The 23319-nt window shown below is 38.9% G+C and overlaps 1 protein-coding gene across 1 annotated transcript in view; it reads right to left on the bottom strand.

The window, feature by feature from the left end:
* Positions 1-20330, bottom strand: part of DOK6 (docking protein 6) — a 411319-nt gene extending 390989 nt beyond the window's left edge. Inside the window, exon 1 of the mRNA XM_070627867.1 lies at positions 20012-20330. Coding sequence (XP_070483968.1) covers positions 20012-20077 — 66 coding nt within the window. The 5' untranslated portion in view covers positions 20078-20330. The remainder of the gene's footprint in view (positions 1-20011) is intronic.
* Between the last annotated feature and the right edge of the window lie 2989 nt (positions 20331-23319).

Below are 23319 nucleotides of genomic sequence, written 5' to 3'. Positions count from 1 at the left end.
AGACAAACACTGTATGACTCCACTCATATGTGGAAGATAAACAAACGTGGACAAAGAGAATGGATTAGTGGTTACCAGGGGGAAGGGTGGAGGCAGTGGCACAAAGGGTGAAGGGGCACACCTATAAGATGGCTGATAAATAATAACGTACAACTGAAATTTCACAGTATTGTAAACTATCATAACCTCAATAAAACAACACAAGTTTACTTCTGAAGTCACTGTGTTGGGATACACAAGGGGCTTCAACTTTATTCATTTTACTTTTTAAAAAATCTGAAGCAAAAATAGCAAAACGTTATTTTTTAAGAAAGTTTTATGCTCTCTGCTTGAAATATTTCATAACTTAAAGAAATCTGGCCATATTAATTGCTGCTGAAAATGTGATAAAAGAAGTTCTTTCATTTCATTGGTTCTGGGCTTATAAACTGGAACAATTACTTGTGAGCAATCTGAAAACATCTAGTAAAGCGAAAATGTACATGTTTTAAAAAGCAGCAAGTCCACTTCTATCCGCTTACCCTGGAGAAACTGGGACACATGGGATGAGGGAGAATTATCTAAATGTATTTGTTGAAGCATGATTTATAGGAGCAAAAACAGAAAAACCTCATAAATGCCCATTAACAGAGGAAATGTGGTTTATTTATGCAATACAGGACAATACAACCATTGAAATGAACAAACTAGATTTATGTAGTATCATAGATAAATACTGAAATGAACAAACTAGATTTATGTAGTATCATAGATAAATACTGAATACAACTATTGAGCATGTTAATGTCAAGAGGTTCAAATGGGTCTTCAACTGTCAACATTTTTCTAACTTAAAAAATTTAAAGCAGAAAAAAATTTTCTGTGATAATATTGGTAAAAGAGGGGTAGTTCATATATGGTGGTTTGTAATATGACTCTATGCCATTTCCAGTACGTTTGAAATAATACATAATTAAGAAACCTAAAGGAAACAATGGAAGGCATTGTGGATAGTTTTCAATTAACAAGTTTAAGTTTAACTATTACTCTAGGTAATGAGAAACCACAGGAAAATTTAAGAGGGGGAATTATATGTTTCAAACTGAAATTTAGGAAAATGAATCTGGCAGGAGGATAAGGATAATGGAGCAGGCAGTAAAAACAACAGTTGGAAAGTATCACCAATACTAGAGCCTAAAGTTACAGAAGCAGAATTCCAACAGGAAAGAGAGCACAGATGACACAGTTATTCCCAGGGAGCACCATAAGATATGTCATCTGGTTGTTTGTAGTGAATTAGACAAAGAGAAGAGCCAGTATTGTCTCAGGGATCTGATATTGAATTGTTTTTCAATGAGTGGCAGTTGTAATAGAAGTACCTACTTACGTATGTTTACATGTGACAAAGTGGCTGGTTTGGGAAGAAAAAATAATATGTTTAGATGCATTGGCTTGGGTGCACTATAGGTATCAAGCAGGAAGTGATTCCTAGCAATTTGGGCATGCAGATCTGCAGATTGGAAGAGATTAAAGCTTAAAATATCTACTTTAGAGACATCTTTTGAGAATAAATGTGGGGATAATCTGTAGGGCTCCAGACTAAATATGGATCCTAAGGGAAAAAGGATAAGGTTTTAGAAAACAGACCTTTGTTATACAGCATGGACTACTACTCAGCCATAAGAAATGATGAAATCCGGCCATCTGTGACAACATGGATGGACCTTGAGGGTATTATGCTGAGTGAAATAAGTCAGAGGGAGAAAGTCAAATACCATATGATCTCATTCATAAGTAGAAGATAAAAACAATGACAAACAAACACATAGCAACGGAGAATGGATTGGTGGTTACCATAGGGGAAGAGGGTGGAAGGCAAAAGGGGTGATTAGGCTCACATGTGAGGGGATGCACTATAATTAGTTTTCGGGTGGTGAACATGATGTAATCTACATAGAATTCAAAATATATTATGATGTACATCCGAAAGCTATATAATGTTATAACCCAATGTTACTGCAATTAAAAATAAATAAATAAAAAGAAAACAGAATTTTGAGAGAACTCTTGCCATGGCGGGTGCTGGGAGGGCATGAGGGGGAGGGGAAGCCAGGGAAAGAGGTAGTGGGAAGGCAGTAGGAGGCGCAGCGCAGGGGTCCTGGCCCTCCAAACTGACGGCACAGCAGGTACCAGAAGCAGAGGACGTGCATTTAGGCTGGAAATCGGTAAGGTACATATAACAGAAGGTCCAGAAGGTAAGGCTTCCTAGTAATACTCCCTGTGCTTCTGGTAGCTGACACAAATTGAAGTGATATTTAAAAAAACTGAATGACAGAGAAGAGCCAGTCAGGCAAACACCAGGAGGCCCAGACCCTCAGGTGAGGAAGCAGGCAGCCCCAGTGCAGGTGTGCCAAGGCACGATCACTGAGCAACCTGTACCTGGTTCCCAGGCATCCACCCACATCAATCCATGCGCGTCATTTTGCCAGACTAATATGTCTAATTCACCTTTAATCAAGTAGTTGCTCTGGATTAAAATCCAGCCATGCCTTCCCACATTGTATCAAATATAAAACCCAGCAAAGGGTTGTGTCCAAGGCACAGAGAGAGGCGCACTGTCCCAAAGAGGTGATAGCAAATATAAAATGCTCCAAAATGATGATACGCCTTCCTCAGGGCAAGTCAAATCAGTGTTTGTTCTTGAGAAACATCAACATCAATAGGTAAAAGGTCTACCATGTGGCAGGCACTTTGCATATTTTATCTTCTTTACAGCTTACAGTAAGCCTAAGGGATAGCTTTTGGCACTTGACAGTCATTTTACATATGAGGTACAAGCTGGAAAGTCAGTGGACTCAAGGAAAGGTTTTTCTTTCCAGAGTTTTCCTCTCCACTCTACTGTGCTCATGCTCAGAGCTTGGAACTCTTGAGTTGAGGCATAAGTCATGCTAACAATCTGAAATAGTGGGTTTTCCTGAGGCAGAGGTCTGTGAAGAATTGTTCAGAGATAAAAACAACGTAGTTGTTGGTAGAAGAGAGAGATCAATCAACTCCATCTAAGTCATAAAATCACGTCATAAAAATCAACATTGAAGAGATCGAAGAAAACCTATTTTGGAATTATACTTTTGCATATAGGGCTATTTTTGTGAAGGTTTTTCACGTTTAAAATTAAAGACAACTAAGAAAATTTCTTAACTCTCAAATCCATTTAAAGTGACGCATGTATCTCATGGTTTCAAAGCTGGCAGGTCACACACAGCACAGGAAAAGCGATAAAGAGATCTGAGGAACCACTGGTGACATTACCTTTGAAAGAAGGAATTGAGACAGCCAGCAGAGGCTGAGCATTGGAACAGAGATATTATATGGTTCCGAACCATACTGGGGGAAAATCTATGTAAGATAGGAGCTTCATAATTATTATAGGTTATTAAGAAAATGTATACCATGTTCTAGTCAATGGTGCCATGTCAGAGGGCACTCTCAGAGATATGCCAACCTCTACTGGGGCGGGAGTGGAACACACTGTCACAAAAATGTGTGCGGGCATTAGGACAGGTATTCTGAGAAGCCCCTAGAAATCAGCGCAAAAGAACTGAGACTTCCGACTCAGAGTGTATCTCACAACTCCCTTAATATACAGTTTTCCCAGATAAAATGAAGACGATATATGTCCTGCCCGGTGAAGAGTGGCCCATTTTAAAGGGGAACTATATGTTTTAAACTGTAAAATACTATAAAAATACAAATTGTTGGTATGATTCTTAACGGAAAATTCTTCTTGCTAGAAAACAGTTATCACAGCTTCTAATCCTATACTATTTAAGATTTCACAATCAATATTAAAAATGAATATATACATAAAGAATAGTCTAAATAGTAACTGAAACAAAATGTCACAATATGCAAAATATATCTAAAGATAATGCTATAGAGCTTAATTTTTTTTTTTTAATTTAGGCAGCCTTTAAACCAAAACTTATTCCCTCCAAAAAAACTAAAAGCACTTTTGGGTTTTTTGTTGTTGCATGGTGTGTTCTTAAGGAAGCTAAATTTTAGTGCTTTCTCAAAGAATTTTCAGAAAATGTTTTTAGGTAAAGTTAAAAAATACATTGTGCAAAAATGAAGCACTGAATAGCATCTTTTAGGTAAGATGTAAGACATTTTCTGGCTGATATATTTCCAATTACAGCCTTTGTATTGCAATTCAATTGATACTGCTGAAGCTAACAGTGAAGGGGGAAATTACAGAGTGTCTCCAGGAAGGCAGTGCCCATACTCCTGTACATGTCAATCAAAACCATGGTGGCACAGTTCTGAATTTAGCTTATTTAACAATTTAGCAAAGATATATTGACCACCTCTTTTCTGCCAGGCTGGACTAGTCTGGCACTGGGTCCTGCTCATCACTGTATCCCTCTGTACATGGCACATACTGGACTCACAGGTATTAATGCCAATTTTTCTCATGCTTCTTTTTACTGCTTATCTTTGATATATTTCATGTTACTATATCCTTAGTTAAAATATTATATATTAATATACCCTTGATTTTTTAATTGAAAAAATATATCAAATACGTTACAGATTCTAAGTTCATAGCAAAACAATTATTTCCTTCGGCATTGATTCTGCACTCTAGACCAATGACGGATGTCCAAATGCTTTAGGTGTTGTGATGCTGGTTTTTTTGTTTTGTTTTTTGTTGTTTTGGATTTTTGTGAGGAAGATTGGCCCTGAGCTAACATCTGTGCCACTCTTCCTCTACTTGGTATGTGGGATGCCTCCACAGCATGGCTGATGAGCAGGGTAGGTCCTCACCCAGGATCAGAACCCATGGAGGTGGAGCACATGGAACTTTAACCACTTGGCCTCTGGGCCAGCTCCTGTGATCCTGTTTTTTTTTAAAGTAATTTTATCTTTTCCCCTTCACTTTCTATTCAGGTACTGAAATTAACCTGTCAGCAGAGAGCATAATAACTGAAACTTCTTAGATGCTTTATTTGGGACTTTATTTTGTATTCTGGGCAGGCTTATTATCATTTAAAATGGAGCTGCAACTAGGTATCACCTTGAGTATTAAAATGGCTAATGACACTTTTTGCATGGGAATGTAGCCAAGTGATCTTTTACTGGAGATACAAAACGAAATTTCATTGAAGTGCTGTTGAACTTTATCTTCTTCTAAGTAATGACATTTTCTAGCATTTGGACAAGGTGGCTCATTTAGAGCTCAAAATCAAAGGCAGAGAAATTTTGCACTGCTGTTTGTTTCTGGAGTCAATGGAGTGTTCAAGCCACTTGGCTCCTGGTAATTAAGGTGTCTTGTGGGCAATGTAGCTTACATAAATCTCATTTCACAGAGAACACTAAACTGCAACTGCAAAATGATCAACTATATTTTTCACAATTCAAAGAGAGAGGAAGACTACTTCAAACTAAAAAGCTTCTGCACAGCAAAGGAAACCATCAATAAAATGAAAGGGCAACCTACGAAACGGGAGAAAATATTTGCAAAACATGTATCTGATAAGGGGTTAATATCCAAAATACATAAAGAACTCATACAACTCCACAGCAGAAAACGTAACAACACAATTAAAAAATGGGCAGAGGACTTAGACTGTTTTCCAAAGAAGACATACAAATGGCCAACAGATACATGAAAAAGTGCTCAACGTCACTAATCATCAGGGAAACGCAAATCAAAACCACAATGAGATGTCATCTCACACCTGTTAGAATGGCCATCATAAAAAAGACAAGAGATAACAAATGTTGGAGAGAGTGTGGAGAAAAGGGAACCCACATACACTGTTGGTGGGAATGTAAATTGGTGCAGCCACTATGGAAAACAGTATGGAGGTTCCTGAAAAAATTAAAAACAGAACTAGCATATGATCCAGTGATCCCATTTCTACGTATTTATCTAAAGGAATTAAAATCAGGATCTCATAGAAATATCTGCACTCCCATGTTCACCCGGCATTACTCACAATAGGCTTTCTTTGCTCCTGGCAGCCCAGTTCACATCTGCAAAGATGTGTGTTCGTTTTTAATGGGCTGTCCCAGGAAGCTTGCAGTTTCTGTCAACAAGCTCTATCTTTCGAGAGTTTTGAGCTTCATAGACCAAGCACTGTTTGAGATCTTGTAGAAGATATTCACTTAATGTTAACAAAACATAATGAGGTCAGTATTCTGATCCCTGTTTTACAAATTAGAAAAGTGAGGCTCTGGGATATTTGAAATTTCCCATACCTTACACAATTATAATTGGCAGAGTAACCAATTAAATAGGGCTGACTGATTCTAGATTGTGCTCTTTCCATTTTTCTAAACCACTCCTACTATAACTGTGCCTCAAAAGATCACTTATATGTTTGTAAAATGCGGCTACATTTTGATGCCTCTCATATTGTTTAATTAAACCTTTGTATTTTGAGATAACTGTAGTTCCACATGCCACTGTAAGAAATAACACAGAGGGACCCTGCATACTCTTCATTTGGTTTTCCCCTGTGGGAACATCTAATAAAATATAATCCAATATTACAACCAGGCCATCAACATTAATACAGTCAAGAGACAGAACATTTCCTTCACCCCAAGGATCCCTCATATTGTCCCTTTCTCGCCACAACCACACACTGACTCCACTCCCTCTTCTCTGCCCATAGCCTCTGGCTACTACTAATCTACTCTTCACTTCCATAATTTTGTATCTCAAGAATGTTATACAAATAAAATCACACTTTATAACCTGTGGGGATTGGTTTTTTCACTCACTCAGCATAATTCTCTTGCGATTCATCCTTGTGTGTTTGTCAGCAGTTCAGTCTTTCTACTGCTAAGCAGTCTTACATGATATAGATTCACTACAGTGTGTTATACCATTTACCCAATGATGGACATCTGGTTTGTTTTCATTTTGGGAATATTTCAAATAAAGCTGCTATGAAGATTCATGTATAGGTCTGTGTGTGAACATAAGTTTTCATTTCTCTGGGATAAAAGCTCAGGAGTGAATCTGATGGGTCACATGGCAGTTGCATAATTAGTTCATTTAAGAAACTGCCAAATTGTCTTCAAGAGCATCTGAACCATTTCACATTCCCAACAGCAATGTATGAGTGATCCAGGTTTTCTGCCTTCTTGCCAGCATTTGGTGTTGTCACTGTTTTTTATTTTAGCCTTTCCAATAGGTGTGTAGTGACATCTCATGGTGGTTTTAATTTGCATCTCCCTAATGACTAATAATATTGAACATCTGTTCATGTGATTATCTGCCATCTGCAGATCAACCTTTGTGAAGTGTCGGTTCATGTCTTTTGCCCATTTTCTAATTGAATTGTTGTTGTTTTTTAATTTTACTGTAGAATTTTAAGGTTTTTTTTAGTCCTTTGTGAGAGATACGTAGGTTGTAAACATTTTCTCTCAGTCTAGAGCCATTTTTTTATCCTCTCACCAGCTTCTTTCACAGAGCAAAAGCTTTTAATTTTGATGAGGTTAATTTGCCAGTTTTTCCTTTTATAGATAATACTTTTGATGTCAAGTTTAAGAATCCTCTGCCTAGTCCTAGGTCCCAAAAATTTTTCTTATATGTTTTGTTAGAAATTTTATAGTTTTACTTTTTACATTTAAATCTATTTTTTCTATTTGGAGTTACAAGGTGTGAGATTTACGTTGAGTTTCATTTATTTTGCCTATGGATGTTCCAGCAACATTTGTCAAAAAGGTAGCCTTTCTTCATTGAATTGTTTTTGCACCTTTATCAGAAACTCATTGGGAATATTTATGTGGCCCCTTCTTTTAAAATAAATGTTTTCTTAATTTTATGGTCTGAATGTTTGCTTCCATCAAAGCTCCTACACTTCTCCATGAGTGAACAGAATAATTCACTAATGATGCTATCAATGTCCAAGCTAGGTGTGACTACAATAGAAAATGAATTCTAGTGCCTACATATTATTAAGGATGACTATTTAATATTCATTACTCTAAAAATTATTTTAGTATATTACTTCTAAAATTTAGTTGGATCACTTCCAATAATGCCATTTTATCCATCAGATGTATTAGTTGCTATTAGTTTTAATAGAAGCTGACACTGGCTGATTTAGACAGAAAGAAATTTATTAAATTTTTCATTACTTCAAATTAGAAATAGAGGGCTGGGGAACTAGGTTCAAGACTAAGCGACCATAGGTGATCCCTGAAATATTAAAGTTTCTTGACGAGGCCATTGCCTTTGGACAGTAGGTACAACAGTTTGCATTGCTTCTATGTGTGCATCAATAAATTGATCGAGTAGAAAAGACTACCCTGTCATCTCCTATGAAGATCCCTCCAGTGGGTTGCCTCTTTTGTCACTAACTCAAATTCTGGCTATGTACTTGGTAATGCCCAGCTCATTTCTCATGCCCTAGAAGCAAGGAAGATGAGGAAAGAATACTTTTGGCATTTCATCTTCTATGATGTGAGGCATTATTTGATATCTTCAGCATTCATAATATCAATAATGTGGGAGTACTCTCCAAACATTTAGAAGGAGATTCAAATGTTGGGTGAAAAAATAAATGACGCATATCTGAGTCATACTGTTAGTTTGTTCAGCTACTTATGGAGGCACATTATAACCTATTCATCCTAGTTCAGGAGGTAATATGTAGTCACAAACAACCTACTTTGAAATTTTTTCTGATGAAAACTACTTCAGTTATTCTAGAATAACTTGCATAGATTAAAACCAAAAAACAAGCAATTCTATTGTCCAGAGATCAACTACATAAGAATCTCTGGGAAGGGATCTTGTCATTGCTATTTACCAAAACAAACAAAACAACCAGAAAAACTCAAAAACCCTCCCCTTTGATGGTAATGCGCCTCCAGGGTTAAGACCATTGCTTTTAGGAATAGAACCATTTGGCCTTGTTCATTAAGTCAAAAGCTAGAGTAGGCTTATAACTGATTCTTGCAACATTTCCCCCATTTTTATACAAAGGAAGGTAAGACCCACACACACTACTTGCAACACTTGTGCTTAGTCCTATGGCTCAGATACCTTCATTCTTCTTCCACTTCATTATCACAAACCCTAGTTCTACTATGGAGGTAGATAACCTGTTTGAAAGCATTCTAAGACAAAGACTACTACAAGAGGGTTCTCACAGCTAGGGAGGAGCTACAGCTAACCCTCTTGGTTCTCAGTGCAGCTCTGGAGGACCACACAGCCTCCAGCTCCCCACAAGGAAATCACCATAAAATTCAACTAGCTGAGAATGTTCCATTCCTCTTAGTGGTGCACCACGTAATTCAGGACAGCCTACATGCTGATGATTAGAAATGCTTGGCAAATACAAAAATCATCTGTTTGAAGGCATTGAAGCCTACCAAACACAAAAATGAGAATTTATTTTTTTAGGAAATTCTAATATATAGTATCAGATGAAAATTCTAGACCTGGAAAAGAAAATTGATAACAATGAATAGGTTTAACAGTAGATCATTCATAGCTGAATAGGAGATTAGTGAACTGGAAGGAATGTCAGAAGAAAATATCCATCCTGAATCTGTGAAAGAGAAAAAGATGGAGGGGAGAAAAAGCATAGAGACACAGGAAATATGGTAGAAATTATCTAACTCATGAGTAAGGAAGAGGGAAAGAATGGACAGAAGCAGTAATAGTAGCTAATTTTTCAGAACTGAAGAAAGATATCAAGCCATAGAATCAAGATGCACTATAGACCCAAGAATAATTAATGGAATGAAAATTAATTTACACGTATCATAGCAAAACTGCCAAAAACCAGAAGAGAGAACATTAAAAGCAGCCAGAGGAAAGAAGCCTAATTATTTTCAAAAGGCAACAATAAGCCTGACAGCTGACTTCTCAATGCAAATAATAGGTAGAAGACTTGTTTCTTCCCAGTGCTGGGAAAAAATCATTCTACACCAGTGATTCTCAATCACAGCGAGCCGCTAGAATTCCCCGGTGCCTTTCCGGGATATTAAAACCCACCACTAGTTCGTCTCCTTGTCAAGAGTCCTACTTCATTACAATCCATTCTACAAACCCAAGATTCAGGGATATTGCTAATTTGAGAATGAACATTTAATTCTCGTAAAATGTATAAGTGACTTCCTGGGTTCTTAGAACACTACAAACCCCTTTATTCTGGGTCTTCAACTCAACACTCTACACCCATCCAGACATACATTATTATTTAGGTTTGCTATTTCTTCTGCATGGAAATCTTAGCAAAGCCTTCTTTATTCATGATTTCTCAGATTGGTGGTCACTTTCTATGTAAACCACAACAGTTCATACTATCTACGTAGACTCAATAAGTACTTGCCATATGTTGCCTCAATTCTCTCTCCCCTCACCCATCCATCCATGCCCTATCTCCTGAAGTAAGAAACAAAGAACAAAAGAACCCTCTTAGACACCAGGAATGAGGTGTTGCACTGTAGCAACTGCCTGGCATAGCCATAAACCCAGACCTTTGAAGAACATAAAATCGACTCTCAGCCACAGATTTTTCTTCTTTAATAAAGTCTGAAGCATTAAATCTCCAATAATGAAAACCATTACAGCATCATTCAGAACTTACTGAGTCTTAAATTAAGTACAATTTAAACAGCCATGGTATTCTACTTACTTAGATTAGAATACACAAATTAGAAGAAGGAAGTCTTTCAGGAGTGGCCATATTGCTGGTAGAAGTACCAGCTGGGTGTCAAGAGAGCCGACAGAAAGAATAATCCAGAGTCATTAGGAAAATTACATTCATCACATTTAAAAGTAAATTTCTGCCCTCAAAGAAATTTTTACTTTATTCTTTCTGTGTTCACATTATAAACCATTATAGATTATCAGCAAATTAGTGTTATATGACTGATTTATTACAAAACTAACTTTATATTTCAGGAATGCCAATTCAGAAGTCTTAGCACTAACAAAAGTATTTTTAGTAGGTTACAGTAGTCTAACATGTCACATATTTTCTTTATTTCCCCCCAAATCCTAATGGTATGGCAACAATTATCAACCCTGGCATCACATTTTAAAACCATGGGGATCTTTAAAAGCATATCCATGCTCAAAATGCAGCCAGACCAGTTCAGTGAGGAAAAGGCCAAGCTCTGTGGGGGATGCCAATATGCAGTCATGGTTGAGAACCATTTTTTTAAATAGAAGGCTAAGTAATGTAGACAATTACGCAAAGTTTCAGGAAGCAACAGTATGTGTATTAAGTAGCCTTCAGAATTTTAAACAGGTGTCATGTTTTAAATGTATGGAAGTGCATATTTCATACTTACACACGAATTGGGTATCTTATAGTTAACTCAACATGATGATTTTGCACTAGATGCACTTTCGATTGGAAGACTTACATAGCTAATACTTAAAGATTCCAAAGTCTCCACAAGCATCAGTAAAATGGCATGGATACTTTCTACAGCAAAGCTCCACGGCCCTTAGAGCATTTAGGAAACGTAGTCCTATCTATTTCCCTTAAGTTAAATGAAAGGGTAGATTTTTCAAAACAAGTGCAAATATATTAAAAATATGCTTTAATCTTTTTCTTGAATAGTGAGAAATTTTACTAGAGTTATGTAAACAGAGATAAAATATAGAATTCTAATTGGTTGCCACCCTTTAAAAGTTACAGTTTTTGAAAGATACACTAAATTTCAATTTTAGACTAATATCAAATACGTTTTCCAAATTAAGAATAATGTGAACATGTAACAGTTTATACAATGAAAACTTTGCTTGCATGCCATTAAGAGATTTTTACAAACATTTTCTTCTCCTAAGGGGTAAGGTGGTCCTATTATATGGTTAGGAAGCACAACAATTCAGTGCATGTGAATACTAAAATGCCATTTGGAAATGCATGCATAGTACATTTAATGTATAACATATATATCATATTATACATGTCTGCATGCATACATGTATATGTATATATACACACACACAGACTTTGAGGAAGAGTGAATGGTCAGAGAAAAGCAATTTAATATTTACAAAGAAAAAAATCATGAGGAGAAAAGCAACTTTACATGTTTACACATGTAATATATCTTACATAAAAATTTATGTATAAATAAGAGAGTGGCATATAGCCAATTTAAAAAAATAAGAGAACTAAGAAAAGAAAAGAACAGCATTTAAGTACATATATTTCAATTCCTGCCCCATAAAAGCATCAAGCAACACAACAAATAAACAAACAAGCCAGTCTCTCAGGCAGAGGTCATGGTATAGTTCAGCACTGCCAAGTGTCCAGGCCTCTGGGTAACACTGTCACACATCTTCTGCATGACGATATCACCACACACCACCTTTTGATCTGTCAGGTCCTAGTAAATACGTACTATTTTTCACCGTGTTTTTCTTTAAATGAACTCACTTTGCATTAAGTTAATTCAAACACAATCTTTTATACAACCACCTTAAATCAAAGGTCATTTTTCATAAATAAAGCTAATGCTAAAATAAAGAGATTTAAATATTTCCAAAATGTTTTAAATTCTACCTAGACACTGTCTGATGAATTTTCAAGCTGTTCTCCTTTCTTAAAAGGCGAGATTCTCTGGTTTTTAGATGGTACAATGAAAATGAAATCATGTCCATTCAAAGTGACCTGGAGAAATATCTGTATCATACCTCCTTATTTGGCATAAATCCTTTCACTAAAGAGTACTTTTGTCCAGTTTTATTGAAATATAGCTGGCATATCACATTGTATAAGTATTAGGTGTACAACATAATGACTTGATATATGTATATATTGTGAAATGATTACCACAGTAAGTTAAAATCCATCACCCCACAGTAACATTTTTCTTCCTGCGATGAGAACTTTTAATATCTACTCTCTTAGCAACTTTCCAATATACAATACACTATTGTTCACTATAGTCACCATGCTGTACATTAAACCCCCAGAACTTAGTTATCTTATAAGCGGAAGTTTGTACCTTCTGACCACCCTCACCCATTTTCCCATCTCCCACTGGCCAACAGCACTTTTATCTGCAATATGAATGGCTTAGAGTTGAGTGAAGTGAACGATAATATTAGCTTTACACTACGTTGCCAATTAAAGAAAACACATTTACTTTGAATAGTACACATAGCTGTGTGTGTGCGTGTATATGTATATATCGTATATGTATATATATACAATAGCTACCTGACTATACACTGCAAGGTAGAAGCCGTTGCATCGTAGGTATAACACTGAACTTGAAGTTATAAAACCTAGATTTCAGTATACACAGTCATATATGCAAACCCCATCTTTGTTTCTATAACTATGGCTGATCCATTTTACTTCTTTCGTATTTTAGTTTACGTATAAAATAGGGGTAAAATTAAATATACTTTCAAAAGCATGCTGGGAGAATTACATAAGAAAATATATGTGAAAATTCTTTATAAGCTGTAAAATCCATGGCACACCACAATGCAACGTGATTAAGTTACTATTATGAAGTCCCAAATCAAATTTCAATGATTGCCCTCCCAGTCATTTTACTTCAAGCCAAAAGATTAGCCAAGATTTCTGCAACGAATTCAGTAAAGTATCAGGATAAATATTTTCCATATGTTCAAAGATTACAACCACCATTAATTTCAAACGAAAACAATAGTTTTCTTTATTAAATGAATTTCTGTTCTCTTCTAATAACAAAATATCATTTCATATTCCATCCAATGTGACTGAGAGGTGCAATATTCTCACTAAGGAATTTTGTTACCATATAAAAATGAATTACTCATAGGATAATCCTTCTCTGTATCTTAAAATAAAGCTAATGGAGATTTATGCAGAAAGTTAATGAAAATGTTCTCTACCCAGAATTCTTGGGCTCTCTGGACAAAGTTACCAGAGCTTGAAGGAAAAAGAAAATACTGTGAGGAAAGTGAGGCAAAAGCAATAAAACTAAGGGTAAAGAAATTATAGTATCCTCTCTTTTAATTAGTCTCATTTGACAGAAATCACTTTTTCTTTAAAACAAGCACTTCGAAATTTACAAAGTCTAGAGATCATCTGTAGATGATGGGAAAACAGGTAATTTTTATTTTGTTTGTATTGCTTGCTTTTTATCTTCCACGGTTTCTAAAACGAAGTGGATGTAAATAGAGACAGACCAAAGATACAAATGCCTAGCAGTCCACTCAACAGTGTTCACAGGGCTTATTACGATCCAAACAGAACAACACACTACAAGAAAAATACCTCCAAAATGACAATTTCAAATCTATAGACTTCATATTAAACTATTTCCTTCATGTTGTTTTAGACTTATCCACAATATCAACTATCACTGAGCACTTTTGAAAGACATTTAAGGAAATTGGGAACGTAAACCTTACAGAGATATTTAACCACTGTATCATTACCCTACTCACAATTTATTTCAGTCATTTGAAAAATTTCCCTAAATACTAGTACAATCTTTCTTATCTGAGGGAACGCCATCTTTTAAGGTTCACCTTGCCAGCAGTCATGTGTAAATCTATCAAGATAAAAAGTGAGATGTGAACTATTCTTTCTCACCCCGGATTTATCTGCTTCCCTCAGGTATTGCAAAGGCATAATCATTTAATATCAAAATCCAGCAAAAAGTCTGGGTTTGGCTTTTACAGTTAGGCTTACTTTTATTTTCTTTGTTTTTGGCTTTAAGTTCTGAAAAATTCAAAGAACATCAGGCATGCCCATATGCACACATAGGGATTTTTAAAAAAGGGAAAAAAATCCCACTTATGTAGATAATAGAGGTTCTAAGAATACCTGAAATGTCATACGCACAACCATACAGTTGCAAATAAATTAATAGATAGAGATTGAATAGAAGGTATAAATGACCTTTTTCTAAAATTGCAAGAACCAGTAATTTTTGTAGATATAGAGAGATAAGTATAGATACAGAAATAAGTGGCATGTACACAATGTTATCATACATAATAGTCACCATGAATAAAAATCTAAAATAAAAATAGCTCAAATAATTAGAATTTGCATACATTCTAAATCCATTTTTAATGAGAAAGAGATAAATGATAAATAACCATGGATATAATGGCTCCATTTCAGAAACCAATGCCCAGGATACACAATATTCTAGAATGAGTAAAGATATGAGCACACCCAATACAACTTCCACATGTTCAATCTATAGATTGAGAATTCCTATCTAAAGTAGTAATCCTGAAAGAAATTCTTTTGAACTTCTGAATCATCAAAATTATTAAGTTACTTATACATTTTATCTTAAACATATTTATTGCATCTAATTCTTGCCAAACTGCTAACGCATGTCATACAAAATATAATCTCTCTTCACAAAATAATTTCTAGAGATTTGGGAGACCAGAGAAATTTTAAAATACTCTAATCTACCAAAAAATATGCAATTGCACACACAGAATTCCCAATTATATTAATGAATGAGCTTCTATAAAGGGGTAAATTTTCATAAACATCTCTCATGAAAAACTATTCGCTTTCATCATCAGAGGAAAGCTGTTTGTGAAAGAAGAGAAAAACTTAGAGTTTATAGGAAGGAGATCAATAATTATCAAGCCAGGAATGGAGGTGTCTTGAGTTTTTAATCAAGGAGGGAGGGAGGACAAGAAGTAGATGAAACAACAACATGTTGCTAAAACAAATGGAGACTATGCAAAAGAGGAAATCCTGAACAGATGTTCAGCTCATAAAGTTGGTGCTCATCAAATACTCCAAATGTCTTCCTCTGCGATGCCCTGCTTCCCTTACAGCCAGGTTGGGGCAAAGTGACTATTACTGGCCTAATTTACTATGAGTACATTAGGTGATGTAGGAAGTATTTACTGTTAATAACCCTGAATTAATACAACACGACTCTGGAATATTCACGCACGAACACACACACACACACACACACAGTGTGTACCGTGATAAACAGTAGATGTTCCATGTTCATTTTGTCATTTGTTGAATGGGTAATACCAGCCTATCCTGAGACATTTCTTTGATACCCACACATACAACTACCTGACATTGAGTAAGAAATAGAAAAAAATTATGTAAAATACCATTTGTCTGTGTACTATGTGTCTGTGAATATTCACACTGATGTATTTGAACAGAATTCCTTGAAAACAATGATGTGAGGGTTGAGTCTAGAATTAGCCAAACTGTGGCAATCTGGAATTTGTACAATGATGGTGATGATGATGATGGATCACTCCATAATGCTGTATTTACTTTTGCTACATTACTGAGTCAATAAGCCAGGTATAAAGTTATTAATGGTCTCGGTGACTGAGTTCTTAGTTTATCTGCAAACCAAGAACAGGCTGGACATTTTGCAATATATGCCTTGCTGACTAAATTTAACTCATCAGAGGTAAGAAAACAGGTGCTCAAAGCTAAGAGATAATATTGACCAACATGCATTTGCTTTATTTTTATTAGTATTTTTAAGTGACTTTTTCTTTAAACAAAATACTAGCCACCATGGTACCTTGTGAATTATAATACCAATCATGCAACAGATAAGATGGTTAGAGGAACTAAATTATTGTAAGAGCTTTTAAATCCTACAAAAGGAAAATAATATAGTCATAGAAACAGTGGTATAACGAAAAGTTAATACGGAATTTAAAGAAATGACTCTTTATAAGAGTCATGTCAATATACTTTTAATAATACCTTTAAAAACATAATGATTTAATAAACATATTTTTAAAGGACACGAGTAAAATTCAGCAAAATGACTCCATTTTTTCTCAAAATTATTTTCCTAAATAGAAGAAAAACTGACTAAGTCGTCAAGATAAATTCCAAAGCATACATTCAAAGAAATGTGTAACACTTACTACTTGCCCTGAATAGTTGGCTAAGGAACTAACCTCAACAGGTAGCACTAGAGGCTGTGGGGAGGCACAGGGCCAGGGCCCTTTCAACCGCTCCCCTCAGGAAGCTCTTCTGGAAGGGCTGCCCCACAGCCTGGAGGGCAAGAAATGCTTTTCTGCCCTCATTCAGCGTAACAATAAGCACTAATGTGTGAGGAGTAAAGGGGACATTAGAACATTTCATCTCAAAAGACATTTTCACGTCATAATAATCTCTGATATAGCCAGCCTCATACCTACAGCTTTTTTTCTCCCCTTAGAATATTATAAAATTTGGTTTTTGAAAGCATGAGTTCTGTCCATAATAAATCCAATATCAGTGGATATTTTTAATTATAATTATTTTTATTTTGAAATTTAGTTTTGAACATAAACTATAAAAGAACCATAATGTATCCTCTGAGTTAAAAATATTATTTTTTGGGAAAAGTTCATAGTTCTGAGTCCATAATATTAGGAATATGGTTATTAACTATGAAAAAGAAATATTAATGTTTAGATAATTCCTATTTCTACGATTTTGGGTATAACAATACATTTCTATTTTTAAGCCACACAATATTTGCTTAGAGTTCCACTATCTCAGGGGACCCGCTTAACTTAGTAAGCTTCACAGAACCACGTGTGTGAAGTTTCACCATTCGAAGTCACCGTTCTGAATACTAGAATATTCTGAATAGAAAAGTCTCTAAAGTTCTTTTAAATAAACAATATTCTCCAAAATAGTCAAGGTTAATTCAGTTTAATATTTTGATTTAAAACTAAAACAAAGCAAAATTATTTCAATACTCTGAAGTTCACATTTCTCAAATAGAAATGGAAGACAAAAGCAATTAATCTGTATAGAAACACGCTTATACTGTTTCCTAGGAAGGCTGTCCTTTACGAAGGCACAGCTGTAAACAGGGAGTACAGAAAGGGACTTTGGAAATGTAATTACACATTTGCACACATCTTGAGGGGGAATGGCGTTCTAAGAGGACAGTTCAAAGGCCATTAATGCCATAGTTACCTAAGAAGCATTCACTGCTCTTTCCTGGGATCCTATCTTATAATTAGGTTGCATATTCAGTTTTTATTGTCTGCAATCCTGGAAAGCTCGGATGGGGAGGAATCCCATAGCCTCCAGGGCCAAGTGGGCAAGGGGTGGGTGTTTCAGTGTTAGATTCCTTATCTGATTTTCACATTCACGATGACTCTGTGGAAGCAGACACATACCTCCCCCGGGGACTGAAATCATCCATTAGCTTATACTGTCTGAGATGTAAGACACAATTGAGATTTCAAGAAGACGGAAGACCGAGAACGATAAAGATGAGCAAGCACCCTGTGGGAGAGCAAGGGGCTTCAAAGGTCAAGTTCCTGAAATGGTTCTCCCCTCCAGCTGCAGCTCCGCACCTCCCTTCTCGGCAGATGACTGTGCGGGTGACAGATTTGAGCACTGCGTCCCGGCTGCGAGAAGCCATCAGCTTCCTGGACAATTGCAGCTTTTCACGTGGATTCTTCCTTATCTCCCTGGAAAAGAATGAGGCGCATTCTTCCACCCAAGAGCAGCTCCTGCAACCTGGCGGAGGGTCTGCACCCGGGGCCCACTCCCTCTTGCCCCGGTGGGGCGGCGCGCAGCAGCGAACCGAGGCGCCAGACTGGGGGGAGGGGAGTTTGATGCCACCCAGTTCTGTACTCCCCGCTTTTACAGATCTGCCGAAGTTCCAGAACGGGCCCCTTGCGTCCCTGGGGTACAGCCTGCGTCTTGAACGTGAAACCCAGCAGAGGCAGCACAAAAAGGCAAGTCTGCCTCTTGCCCCCAACACGCGTCCACCAACTCCTTCCTAAGCGACTCGGCGCGTGGTGATCCCTCCTCTTTCAGGGGCTGCGCCCTACCTTAGTTCAATTTTCTAACAATATATTTAGCACTTAATTTCTTTCTGTTTCTTTCTTTTCCAAAATGAGAAAATTAACGAAGTTCTCCCTTCTTCTCTTCCCCTCTCCAAGTTGTGGTATTCATCCATTCAGCAGGGAATGTTCTTGTTCGAGGCCGCTTTGCCCCCAGGATTCTGGAGCTTCGCAGAACTGGAACTTTGAGAACAGCGAGGTAGAGAAACATCCAGGGAATCCAAACAACGGGCACTTTCGCCCTCACATCAAGTTTTCTTCCTGCTCTGGACCGGCCCGCCCTGGTCAGTCTGGGTGCCCACCTCCCATCGCGTGCTCCCCGATGACCTCCTGCCCGTCACTCTGACGGTCCCCGCACGTAAGCCAAGTCTGGGCAGCTGTCGGCCCAGGTGCCCGCCCCTCCTCTCCTGCCCTCTCCTGTCCACATCCCAGGTCCTCTACGACAGTCAACGCGCCCCTCTTACCTCCTCCTCTGGTCACTGGAGAAGTTTTGAACCCCTGGGGGTCTACACTGTTTGCCAAGTCAGGCAGAGCATGTTTCAAGAAAGAACTATGAAAAGGTCTCCATAAACTTTGTTGTTGCGAACGCTCCCGTGTCAGCGGCCCTGAACACACACCTGCCTGCACACGGGCGCAGGTACACCTGTCCCGGCGTACCCAGGGCCAAGGAGCCTGTCAGGGGGCAACTCTTCCGGGAGCATTAAACTCACTGGCCGTCGCCGGCGGGGATGTGCGGCGCTGGTTGGGCATCCAGAGAGAATTTCGAAATGGGCTTGGGAAGCGGGGACCAGAAAATGGTGATTCTAAACACACACACGGGAGCGTCTGCACACAGAGCAGTTCTCCCCAAAAGGCGCACACTTTAGAGAACAGACCATTGTGGGCTGCACTGTATAGAGACCCCCCCGCCGGAGCACATTCATCTTGGAACTGACAATCCGTTTCGTCTCCAGGACTTCTCAGTCTGGGTCCAAACCAGCACCGCGCATATGAGGATGGGGACCGAGGCGCTCCCGGAGCCCTCAGCCCGGTCTGCAGAGCCCCCCGAGGCAGGTGCGGACTCCCAGCCCAGCCAAGCAACAAGCGGGCTGTCTGCGGGAGGGCCGGGTCCCTCTTCGCCCCTGTCCCCGCGCGGTCACCTCTCCCCGCCCCCCATCCCCAACAGCCAGCCGCGCCAAACGGGCGCAGGGGAAGGAGAAAGCCGAGCGAGCAACTCACCCCCAGCTTCCTGCTGCGGATTTTCACGTAGCCCTGCTTGACTATGTCGTTAAAGTTGGAGGCCATGGCCGGAGCGTTCGGCTTCCCCGAGTCGAGAGCCGCCGTCCGCCGCCGGGTCCGCGCAGGTCTCGCATCCAGCCAGCCGCCGCCAGCAGCCGCGCCGCCGCCCGGTGCCCCCGAGCTCCCGCCGGCGGGGACGCGGGCTGGGTGGCAGGGCGGCCGCGGACGAGGAACGCGGCCCGGCGCCGCGAGCAGCGCCCGCCCTCCGCGTTCCGGTCCTCACCTTCGCCCCCCGCCGCGAGCTAGCGCCGCGGCCCGCGCCGCCGCCAGCTGCGGGCGCCCCCTCCGCGCCACCGCCCCCGGCAGCACCCACGGGCTGGCGCCTCACTCGCCGCGCACAGCTGGCCGGAGCGCACCGGCGCGGCTCCCGGCGCGGGGGAGGGGCGCGCGGGGGGGCGGGCCGAGTCGCCCGCCCGGCTCCCTCCCCCCGGCCCACGGGGTGGTTGGGCTCGAAGATGCTCGCAAGACGCGCTCCATCTCACTCGCGACTCGGGCGGGGAGCTCCTCCCTCCCCCCGCGCCCTGGGTCCAGCTCCCACCCGGCTCCCTCTGCCCGCAACGCTTCCCAGGGTGCGGGATTGCTGAGGACACGGCTCCTCATTCTGGGGCTCTTAATCTCCACTCCCAAACTGGACACCGGGGAAAGGGCGCTGGGGATGCTCCAAGGAAGAAGGCAAACGGGAGCGAGACGATTGTTTATTTCAATGGCCCTGTTTACAGTGCATTTTTATTCCTAAGCACACGCTCGCGTTCCAGGTCTTTGCCCCGTTAGGAAGTGTAAATCGACGCCAAGCCCTTCCTGGTGCACACAAAGAGACCAATCGTGCGCATGTGTCTAATCCCTCTGCTGCTGAAGAGACTGGAGCAATCAGGCGAGACAGCCGGTCGCCGACGTCCTCGCCGGTAGCAGCAGCGAGGACCAGAGCGGACTGATTTACACATGCGTTTTAGTTAACTATGGCTAAAAGTGGCTCGTGGCTTTTAATCTTCTAGGGGAAGTGGAGACCATAGCTATTACTGGTGGATGCAAATGATTTATTGAAATGTTCAACTTATAAAACAAAACAATGAAGAACTTTGTCCCCTAATGTAGGAACGCATGACATTTAAAAGTAGGGTATTCTCTATTGTAAAAAAAATTTTTAATTTAAAAATTATTTTTGTAAGGTTCAGAGAAAAATACGGAGTTTTAAATTTTGGTTAGAGGCACTATATAGATTTTTGCTATAGGCAAGAATATTTTGTACCTAGTAACTAAGGATGTTTCTAACTAAAAAACATATATAAAAAGATTGAAATTTTTCTGTGACTCCTTTATTTACAGTCTATATTTAATAAAAGTATAAAAGATGGTGTTTATTTCTGCTTATTTTAGTGAGTAGTCTTTTTCCGTGTTATCAGTTAAAATTTCTTTGGGAACGTAATAGTATTGAGAGAAAGGAAACTACTTGATTGGGGGGAAAAAACTATAAAAACTTGAAGGACTAAGTAGCATGCCCCTCACATTAACTAAATGGACACTCCAAGGATGACTTTCGTCCCATCATTAGCAAGAGTCTCCATCTAGAACCTGTATAACCCAATGGAAACTCTAACTTGCCTTAGCAGCACACTACTCCTATTCATTCACTTATGTGGCAAACATTTGTTTGGACGATCAACCATACAGAGTACCTGATGCTGGGGCATCACATGGCGAGAAACTTAGGCTGTCACTCCAGAACGACCTCAAGCTCTGACCTTACCAGGAAACTTACATAAACTCCCTATTAACTTGGTGTGGTTCCCCTCCTCCAAACACCTGGGGCGTGCTGTCCATTCCTTTCATTTGTTACTAGTTCATTCACTATATGGCTGTTATTTCTTTTCTTTATGTGAAGACTCTTTTAGCTTTGCAGAAGCTTTAAATACACTATTTCATTCAGTCTTCTTTGCACCATATGTTAAGTGAAGGATACTTGCCATTTACTAGATGAGGAAACTGTGGTTCAAAGACATTCAATTTCAAAGCCACAATTTCAAGATTGGTTTTGTGTCTACAATAATTTCCATGACCACTAACTTCCACCGTCATTTATATAATAATTTGTTTCCACAAATCAATTCTAAGGTGTATGAAGTCAGGGATTAAGTTTGTCTCAGCAACAATCTCAGTGCTAACCTATGGATCAGGGATGGTTGGTAACTCTGGCTTTAAATGATTACAGAATGATTATGCCTTTGCTCATATGCCTAGGTAGGTCTCTATAATGCCCTAATATGATTTAAATATTCCCCTATAGTTACTTTTGACTCTTAAATTTGTGATATAGGAATTTGGGTGTGTGTCTATAGCAAGTATGCTCTCCCTTTTTTTATACTGTTTATTTGTTTACTGCTTGAAAACACTAGGTTGTCATGTAAATTTTCCCAGTTCTGGATTTCGTTGATTGTATCCTTGTGCATCATTTTGTTACCTAAACCTCAAACTTCCTATTAACTGGTAATGTGACTTAGAAATGTGAGCACATTTTTTTCAAGAATAATTGATGTGAGGTGCTGTGTATATCCTACTGAATCACACCAAAAGGAACAAAATGTCTGACTGTCTCACTGACTAGAGGGATGGAGTGTTGTCAGCCCAACATACATTATAAAATCCTCCAGCAATATTCCACTTAATGGTTTTTGCAGCCACCAACGATCCTTGCATAGATATACTGTTTCATTAGGTATTGCAAAGTTGTGATTTTCAAATTTGATTTTATCTCTGAATTTATAGGCTATTTCCTTACAAAACAAAACAAAACTTTCCTTTGCAAACTACAGGATTGCCCTGAAATAAATTCCTTATAAGAAAGGCAGGAAATATGTTTGATTCTTCTTCATCAACCATTTTCAGAAATATTGAATGGGTTCTTGCAAACACAAAAGGACACCCTACTTCCTTTGGAATATCATCAAAAATGGAGGTTTGTATATGTGATGTATTTCAAACCATCAAAGTCATTATTCTCTTTGGTGTGTGAATTTCCACATCCTTCACCAGAAGTTGCTGCTTCAGTTGACATTTTTCTGTGTTTTTATCAGGTACCCATGGACCTTAACAGCTTCGTTGTGATCAATCACAAGATATCCCAGGCTCATCTTACACATTTCCAACTCCAGACCTGGAGCCATTATTTCTCTTAGGAACCTTTGTTAGTTTTAATGAGAAATGAAATTCAGGTCCCATAATCTGGTTACTAGGGTGTTATTTTTGCTACTGGT

Source organism: Equus przewalskii, chromosome 7 (genome assembly GCF_037783145.1).
Source record: "Equus przewalskii isolate Varuska chromosome 7, EquPr2, whole genome shotgun sequence".
Classification (NCBI taxonomy): Eukaryota; Metazoa; Chordata; class Mammalia; order Perissodactyla; family Equidae; genus Equus; species Equus przewalskii.
Note: the sequence above shows the minus strand (reverse complement) of the source record. Positions and strands in the feature narration are given on the sequence as shown.